At 45.2% G+C, this 9,633-nt stretch overlaps 1 protein-coding gene across 1 annotated transcript in view; it reads right to left on the bottom strand.

Annotated features, from left to right (window-relative positions):
* Window positions 1-6,392: 6,392 nt before the first annotated feature.
* GRPR (gastrin releasing peptide receptor) overlaps window positions 6,393-9,633 on the bottom strand; it is a 28,049-nt gene continuing 24,808 nt past the window's right edge. The window contains exons 2-3 of the mRNA XM_029930843.1: window positions 8,494-8,845; window positions 6,393-6,883 (exon numbers count right to left, since the gene is read on the bottom strand). Of these exons, the coding sequence (XP_029786703.1) occupies window positions 6,494-6,883; window positions 8,494-8,845 (742 nt within the window). The 3' untranslated portion in view covers window positions 6,393-6,493. The remainder of the gene's footprint in view (window positions 6,884-8,493; window positions 8,846-9,633) is intronic.

Genomic DNA, 9,633 nt, shown 5'->3' with positions numbered 1-9,633 from the left:
AATTCTGCCAACTTGGATGCAGGAAAGTTTGTTTGAATTAGTTAAGGCCAGATTACATGGGAAAAAATTTTTAATCAATTTTACTTTCTTAATGTTATTCATTATCAATATCAATATGTCAGTAGCACTAACTAAAATGGAAGCAAACTGATGAAAAAATTTGGATTCACAACAGTCCCCAATGATATAATGTAATTGAACACTGAAATCTCCAGTTATACCAAAATTTTCAAACTCTTCTGGGAATTAATGAGGTTGAATGTGTGAAGTTTTACTGTCCATTAAAATGATCCTTTTAAAAGACCATGAAATTATGTGAGTCCCTCCTTGTCATCCTATGGCTCTGGGATGAATTTTAAATTTAGGGAACAAAAGAGAAAAAAATCTTCTCCTCTAGAATGTGAGCTCCGAATGGGCAGAGAGACACTGGTATTTGGGTTTGTAGCAGTGCACTAAGTCTGTACCTGAGCTTGGAACTTAGTCCATGAGACCTTTTTCTATTAATGGCTATTCACATAGCCTCAGTCTCCAGGTTCAGGAAAATCATGTCTTACTGTTTTTTTGAGGGGGTGGGGGGGTGATGGGGAAGGGGTTCCACCGCTTTCTGATACCTGTTGTCCAACTAATCCCAATTCAAAGAAAGGTGCCTGGATTGACTGTTCTCACTTGGGTCCTCTGTATAGGGCCCTTCGCTGAGGATTTTCTCTACTCGGGTAGTCACAGACCTTGGTGGGAAACTCTTCCTGGGGCTTCCAGTTGCAACTGAATCGTGTCTCTGGGGGCAACTGAACTAAGGGACTTCCTTGCCCACCTACTCTGTGCGACATTTCAGCCTCTGCCTGCAGTGAGTCCTTAACTTATGTGCTTGGAAACATCTTCAATGCCCTTTGTGTGTGGTCCTCGACTCCATCAGTGGTTCAGGCCTTTGGACAAAAGCTAGAGTAGGGAATGGGATTATTGGTCACTGTGAACTTAATGTCTCACATGGGGGTGGATTTGGGGAGCAATGCCGAGCAGTGGGATGGGTGAGGTCTTAAGAGAGATCCAGGTCCACATTAATACTCTGCCATTCAACTGCGCCATGTGACCTTGGGATGGGGAAGTGACTCCCTGGGCTTCAGCTTCATCATCCAAATACATGTCAAGGTGCATGTGAGGAAGAATAGAAATGTGCTCAGCACTGCGTTGGGCCCAATATTGGTGTTTGGTGAAATCAAGCCCCTTCCTTCCCAGCACTTCTAATAACGTTTTGTTTTGTTTTGTTTATTTATTTTGAGGGGGGAGGAGCAGAGAGAGAGAGAGAGACAGACCCTCAAGTAGGCACCACACTGTCGGCATGGAGCCCAGCATGGGGTTCAAGCTCACAAACCGTGAAATCATGACCTGAGCTGAAATCAAGGGTCAGATGCTTAACCGACTGAGTCACCCAGGCCCCCCCTTCCAGCGCTTCTAGAGTCACAGAACTCCCCTGAGGTTTCACACAAATGGGGTGTGTTCTGTGGCTTGTGGTTTTGCTCCTCAGGATCCCATCCCTTCTTGTCTTAGACCTCCACTTCGATATGACACAGACTGCTGTTCCGGCTAATATGCCTCCTGGCGAAAGCAGCAGTGGCATCATTCCCTGCCTTGGGCCAAGTTAAACAGATTCACTTCGCAGGCACAGACTGTCCCGTAAGCTGGGAAAGTGATCAGCGCTGTTCTTCGGTATCACAGAACGTCCACAGTATAAATGAAATCAAAGTTTGCTGAGCCATATGAAATCACCCTTTTGTAGGTCAAGTATAGTCCACTATCTGTAGTTTCAAACTTCAGCCTCATAGTTCCATTAGTCTTTTAATCTAATCGTACGCGGTCACTAGTGTCATTTACAAATTTCCATAGTAGAAGATGCTAAGCAGCACTTTGGCCAGCAGTGAGGGGCTGGATTAGATGGGGCAATGAGTGTAAAAATGCTTTATAGCCCATGAACACTAGATCAATGCAAATTATGTTTTCAGAATAATCGTGGACACGTAGTAGTTGAACCCAGGGACTGTTAAACGTTTTTAAAAGTTAGATATAGGGGCGTCTGGGTGGCTCAGTCGGTTAAGCGTCCGGCTTCCGGCTTCGGCTCAGGTCGTGATCTCACAGTTCGTGGGTTCGAGCCCCGCGTCGGGCTCTGTGCTGCCAGCTAGCTCAGAGCCTGGAGCCTGCTTCGGATTCTGTGCCTCCCTCTCTCTCTGACCCGCCCCTGCTCATGCTGTCTCTGTCTCTCAAAAATAAATAAAAACACTTTAAAAAAAAGTTAGATATATTCCACTGAGTACATTTCTAACGTGGTCTCACAAAAGCATGTTCTCAGTGTGCAGTTTGTTGATTGCTCCAGATGTGCCCAGCTGGGCCTCATGCTTGGCCCCTACCTAAAGAAAGCATGTCTTGGAAGGCCAAAATTATGGTAAGAGATTGCTGGATTTTGAAGTTGTTGTGTTCGTGGGGGGCGGGGGGGGCTGCCAGAGGATTGTCAAGGTGGGGGCTGAGAGGAATAATCATCACATACAGAACAAACTAGAGCTTGTTTGGGCTTGGTTTCTTTGAATAGCTCACACAAAGCCTGGCCCCAGGAGAGTGAATAATTTCTTTGTTTTCAGTTAGTCTATTTTATGAAAATTTAGCCAACCGTTAGACAAACGTGCAAAATGTGCCCCATCCCTGCCAGCAGGCCAGGGTTAGCAACGACACTATCTAACAACAGCTCCTTCGGGGCCTGGATGTGAAGGGTGGCAATGGCCAGAAAGTACACACTGCCACACAAGTGTGTACGAGTCACTCACCTCTCACGTGATCAGGTTTCCAGGATGATCATTCCTACCTGGCTTTTGGGAAAGTGGCTTAGCCACCTTTTAGTCCACAGGTGGGGGATGTCATTCAACTTATAGTCCCCAAACAAAGCCCATCTCTCTTACTGGAAGACATTTGGTACATGAATTGACTCTGAAACCAACAATCAACTGCTACTTTTGGCCTAAACAGAGACTTTCCAACTTCAGTGTGCCTGTGCCTTTTGGACAAGTTCATTTATTTCTGCTCAGTGAGCCTTTTCATAACAAGCTGAGTTTGGGTTCATCTGAAGCAGCCTTTAAACTGTTTACCATCCTTCTCCATCCCTCTCCATCCTTCAAGATGAAACCAAATTATTTGCGTGGCAAAGAGGGCTTGTTAATGAGGCAGAAGGCCAGGGTCAGTGGGGGAGTGAGGGCAGCCAGAAGAACAGGGTTTAGGCATCCACATTGATGGGGCATCATCACTGAAGTGGTGGGGGGAGGCTCGCCTGCGCCACGCCGGGAGAGCAATCCTGCTGTGGAATATCGCTCTTAACAACAGCCGTCCCTTCCCTGCCGGCAGCGGCCGGTGGCGGGCAGGCTGCCTTGTTTATTGCTTAATCTATCACTGCCTGCCTCAGGGAGGCTCAATTTAAGATAGATTGAAAGGTAGTGTCTGTCAATTGAATAAACACAGATGGTTTTCCACAGCAAAAATTGATTTTTCCCCCCTCGCCAAAGACATAAGCGCTAAACGTGATTATCTTTGGAAGCCGGGTGTGAAATGTCTTTGCTCCAGCCCCCCCCCCCCACGCTGCCCTAGCAGCAAGGTGATACCACCTGGGGGCTTGGGTCTCTCTCAGCGGAATTTTAGGGTCTTGAGGTGGAATAAGAAGTTGGCTTCCCTAGAGAAAGGCCCGGTACATCCGTCCCAATAAGCAGGTTTGCATCCGTCCATCAGTTGATTCCCAAAACTGTTTTACCAGTCCTGGGCCGCTGGCTGGCACACGCCTTCTCCACCCTTCCATTTTGGAGTCTCAAAGAGGGGATAAGATTTGCCTCAGGACACACAGCTGGACCTAGATCACAGTCTCCTGTTTGTCCAGATGCTAGGGAGGAGTCCGAGATGGCCTACGTCAGGATGTTACCGGGAGACATTAAGATGAGTCTTACTCCCGACATGCCTCTGAAGGCAGGTAGATCGGAGATGCTTGAACAAGTCACACAAGTAGCCAGAACGCTACACAGTGTAGCCCCTACCTAGGTATGAAGTCACTTTACTCAAGAGTTTTGAAGAAATTCCAGGGGAAAGTTGTGGAGCAGTAGTTCGAGATGGCAGGTGCACGTCGAGGTCAGAGGTGAGTAGGAAAAGTACGCTTTGTATAATGAGGAGATTGAGCAATATGATTTCTTAATGTGGTTTTCAGCTTTAATTCCACAGCATAACAAGCTAATGGGACCCATTCATACGAATTATTCCAGTGAGTCTCTGAAAGCAAGAGACTAGTCTGTCTCCTTCCATTCCACTAAAGTGAACATGAGTGGGGAATGTTGGTTGAAGGATTTCCCCAGACGAGTTGTTGCAAAGGTAGCAGAAGTGGGGCACCTGTGAGCGGGCTGGCTGTACAAACGCGTTAGAGACAGAATTGGACACAATGATGGGACTCAGAGGATTTCAGCAAAGGGATCTTAGCACTGTCCTCTCATTATAGAGATGAGAAAATGAATCCAGAGAAGGGAAATTGATAGCCAAGTTCATATAGCTAGAGACCGAGCTGGGATGCCTGACTAAGAATCTTGGTTCTTTCTGCTACACTACCTATCTTGTTCTTCAAACTGTCCAGTGTCATCATGGACTCCCAGGAGAGCAGGTGGGGATAGTATAGAAGTCCATGCAGGGCCCCTGGGTGGCTTAGTCAGTTAAGCATCCGATTTCGGCTCAGGTCATGATCTTACAGTTCACAGCTTCAAGCCTTGCATCAGGCTCTGTGCTGACAGCTCAGAGTCTGTAGCCTGCTTCGGATTCTGTGTCTCCCTCTCTCTCTCTGCCCCTCTCCCACTCACACTCTGTCTCTTTTGCTCTCAAAAATAATCATTAAAAAATTTTTAAGTGCATTCACGGAAGGAAGTGAAGAGGTCTCCAGCTAATATAACTGTAAACACAGATCTTCACAGCTGGGTCCTAACTTCTAAAGCTCTACTGATGGTGAGTGCGGTGAGTGCTTCCTCATAACAAGAGATGAAAATCTTTCAATACGTGCCACGTGGAAAAGAGAGCCAACAGTTCTTTCTCACTTGGACAGAGAAAACCGGAGTGAAAATCATCTTCAGATGTAAGGGATACACGTCATGGCGCATTTGCAGAATTTGGATTTATCTGAAAGTGGGTTAGCATGTTTGCAGTCTAGCAGAATTGGCCTATCATGGAGTCAAGAAAAACTCAACTCAGGGTTTCTAAAGTAAGATAGTCAAATCTCTCTACTCACTTAGGAAAATAAAACTATTTCAGTCCAGTACTTTTCTGCACATGGGCTGTTTCAAAAATACTCCTCTTATGTCGAAAAGTTAATGAATTGGTAGCTGTTTTATAATCCGTTCTTAAAGCTAAGCCCCTGCAAATTATTTATACATATTCAAACAGAAATATATATTACTGAAATTTTATTCATTTCTTCCCACAGACTTTAGGTAAGCATATGTTAATCGTAAACATGTTTCTCTTTCCACTCAGATGTGATCCTTTTTTTCTCTCATATGAGCTGACTACTTCAGTGCAGCAAAGAGCCAAATCTCAGTAAATACATTTGGCAGAAAACCTGTACATCAAAAATAAATACTCCACTTTATGCACTTATAAATGATGAATTGAGAGCAAGATCAATTTTCCCCCCAAAGGATTTCTCTTCTACGGTAGAAGCGTCCCATGCAGGATTCAAGTGGGGTAATAGCAAAAAGAAATTCCATTGAGTTAAAATTCAGAGTGCGAGATACCAATCCACAGCTTCACATGGATCTTTGTAACTGTGTATTTGGCTGTGTTTTTGTCCTAAAATGATGTGTTGAATGTTTCTTCTGTGTCCCCAGTAACATCTTTTAAAAGTAATCGACACTCAGGGATTCATCTTAAACTGGCTCCCAGTGTTATCAATTTGGGAACGGACCATCGTACATGGGAGTTTTTAACAGGGCTTACTTTCATGTTACAAGTGTAAAAAACAGTTCCTTGGTTTCTGATTATAAATGTTCCTGGAAAATCACTCAAATAATTTTTAAAGCACTAGTTTCCACTTAAAGAAATGACAAGGTGAAGTCTGTCACAAGTGGACATTTAATGTATGATTTTTTTGCTGTATAAATCTGTTTGTTCGTGCAGTTTCTATGACTTAGTTGGCCATAACTGTATATCAGGGCTTGATGTTTAAAATAATAATTTCTTATTTGTTCCCTTTTCTAAAATAGGGTAAGTTTGCTCTACATCAGAAGAAGCATTCACAAGTTGAAACAGAAAATGTAAGCCTTGATGAGCCTTTCAAATGTAAGAGCGGTCCATTTGGGCCTCTCTGCATCCTGCCTATAACACTCACGAGCCTTCCCAAGGGTCTTTGGAGGGTACAGAGACAACAGCAGGCGTGGGGCTCTTTACTAGCCATAAAGCGCAACCAGAGACTCCTAGGGGGACAGGGTCAAGGGCAAACCTAGACATACCCTTCATGACAGATGTTTCCATTGATGAGGCTGAAGGTGGCCACAGAAGGGTTGGTACTCTTGAAGGAGGTCATGCAGGTTGTACTTCGGCCGGTGCTGTGAGAGCGGGTCATCAGGCCTGGCCGGCAACAGAGGAGCTGACTGTTGAATTGTTTCCTGAAACTCTTGCTTAGCAGGTAGAGAGCAAAAGGGTTCACACAGGAGTTGGTGAAGGCCAGGAGGCGGGCACAGATGCTGGTGACGAAGTGGAGCACGGAGGTGTCCACCTCCGAGTAGTGGTAGGAGCGGTACAGGTAGATGATGTGGTTGGGGAGCCAGCAGAAGGCAAAGAGGCCCACGAACACCAGCACTGTCTTGGCGAGGCGCTTCCGGGATTCGATCTAAGGAGAGAGTCATGCACACAGAGACAGAGGGACCAAGGGACGGTGTGGGATGAATGCAGAGCGAAAAGATTCAGACAGAGAGAAGAAAAAAAAAAACAGGGAAAAAGAATTGGGGGGAATAGATGAGCCCACAAAGCCACCGACAAAGGGTTCAATGGGAGAAAGGGGGCAAGAGAGAATCCAATAAAATGGGAGAAAAGCAACAGAAACAGACAGGAAAAGGGGAGGGGGTCAGAAACACAGAAATGGAAAAGCCAGGAAGCAGAAATCCATGAGGTAGAATATAGTTAGAACGTGACACTGAGAACAGATCTTTAAACAAAGTTGATTACATGCTTGAATGGATTGCTCAATGAAATTCTAGTAAGTGACCTCTTTTTCCTCAGGAGAGCTCTGTGCGGTTTATCAGCCATATGACTTCATGTCTTTCTGGGCTCCACAGTTAATAATTTCTTATTCCCCCTGATGCTCAAAAGAGCAGCCAGCTTTGTTCTTCCTCATTGGCCCAATCAAAATAACTTCCGAGTATTATTTTTTAAAATCTCAACTTCTTTCTGGGCGATACTAATATACAGGAAGGTTCTTAGACAAAGTGGGCTGAGGATCATTTGCTCCCAACACCCTCTGGTATCAGGACAAGGGGAAACATCATTCTCATCAAAGAATTGGAGGTACAATGGATGTTCACCATTGAGAGGCCTTTCAAATATGGAGACAGTTTCGCTGAGAACTGCCACTCTCTCCTCATAATTGAGGCAAAAAACCCACAAAACTTTAAAGGGTGAAGCCACTGAGTCAGCTCTACATTTAAATGGATGGGGAGTCTTTTGCTTTTCCATCATAAATGCCACATGATCTGCATTTGGACTAGAAAGCAAGAACTGACAAAGAGGATAAAGCCAGAGTCCCCGGTTTCTACTATGCATCCCTCAAATAGGAAATTCTGCAGGATTATGGGGGGTGGGGAAGGGAGTCTAGCACATGTGGAGGGCATTCTGCATTCTGGACACCCTAGATCATACATATGCTCTGTCTTTTCATCTTCCAGCCTTACAATATGGGGTCATCACCCTGTATCATGGGTAAGAGAACTGAGTCTCAGAGAGAGTAAGCAGGTTAAGTCATGAGGTCTGGGTTTGAACCCAAGTCATTGTGAGCCTATTTTAGTCAAACGACTTCTTTTTCTTCAACCAGCTCCATTTCCATGCTCCCTCTGCTTTGTCCCCATGTGGCATCCCTCTTCCTATCCAAACAATGTGATGGAGTTTAAAGAAGTCATATCCCTATGGGCCTCAACATTTTATTTTGTTAACAACAACACATTGGATATTTCTCAAGAGGAAAACCATACTTCACACGCTTCAAATCTTCCAGATTCTCAATATCTCCCTAGCTTAGGTCTTTAATAAGAGAACAAGATTATAAAAAAAACATCTGAAAACCTGGGATTCTGTGGCTAGGAGTTTCCATTTACCATCTGGCCACAGATCACCAACCTTCTCTAACTGCAGAATCAGGTGACATGACCCCCTAATAGTGTGCTTGTCAGTGAAGTCCAAAAGGGATCAGATCCCTAAGGAGGAAACGAATCAATCCCAAGCACCCACCTGCTTCTTGACTTGTATGTTCCCTTCCACAGGCAGATTGTAAGCACTCTGGATCAGATTCTTAGCAATGAAGTAGTAGTAGACAGAGATGATCGACAGTGGGATGATGTAGAAGACCAAGAAGGAAGCCATGGAGTGAATTTTGGGGTGCAGCTCATTAGAATGTGGGTATGGGGCACAGCTAATGAAGGTCTGGTTGGTGCTTTCCTCATGAAAGGGATGTAGATCAGAAAACACAGCCTCCGGGATGGCCAGAAGCATGGAGACAACCCAGATCAATGCAGCTTTGAGGCAGATCTTCATCAGGGCATGAGAGGCCTGGATATCCATTGGCCGGACGATGGCTTTGTACCTGAGGCAGGAAAGACAATGTTCTGCGTAAGTTGCCTAATATTATTATGGACGCCAGGGCTGGGACAAGGATGGGGCAAGCCAAGCAACTGGGTGCAAGATTTAAGGAAGTGCTCACGCTCAGGTTCATGCAGGTGCTGCCTCTGAACTCACGGCCATGACAGTGAATGCCTCCCTAAATGTTATACCCTGAGTACCTTGCTTTCCTTATCCTAGTCCTGGCTCTTAAGGATGCCTTCCTGTTTCTTCACCCACAGTCCCTCTTGATTTTAAGATACTTCTCAGAAAAGCTGAAGCTCCTTTCATTTATCTTCTTAATTCATAGAAATTAATAGCAGGCATGTTTAAAGGAGGACACCAGGTCAAGAAGTTTGACTCCTTTTTTGGCAAAGCCTTCATTTTGAGTATTCGAATGCAGTTTAGGGAACCTGAAGTCATCGAGTATTTACATATGCCTCTTCTCTTTTTCCAAAGGGTGCAGAACAAATAGCCCACTGAAAAAGTTATACCAGAAGCACCCCTGTAATTGCCAAATTAATCTTTCCCCTGCCTTCTTGCAGTATTTAGGTCCCTCTTGGTTTCTGTGCCATATGTGCCCGTCTTGGGCTGAGTGCTCCGGGAAGCAGACCGTGAGAGGAAACCAGGAGGATAAGGGGTGTAGTGGGGAGCAAGACCCGTGAAAGGCAAAAGGGAAGGAAGAAACATTGGATGGAGGGAAGCAGTCAGACCCCAATGCAGACCTGACAAGGTCGATACCAGTGAAAGTGACCAACCATCCTAATTTGCCTG

Source organism: Suricata suricatta, chromosome X, assembly GCF_006229205.1.
Source record: "Suricata suricatta isolate VVHF042 chromosome X, meerkat_22Aug2017_6uvM2_HiC, whole genome shotgun sequence".
Classification (NCBI taxonomy): domain Eukaryota; kingdom Metazoa; phylum Chordata; class Mammalia; order Carnivora; family Herpestidae; genus Suricata; species Suricata suricatta.
This window is presented reverse-complemented; position numbering and strand designations above follow the sequence as displayed.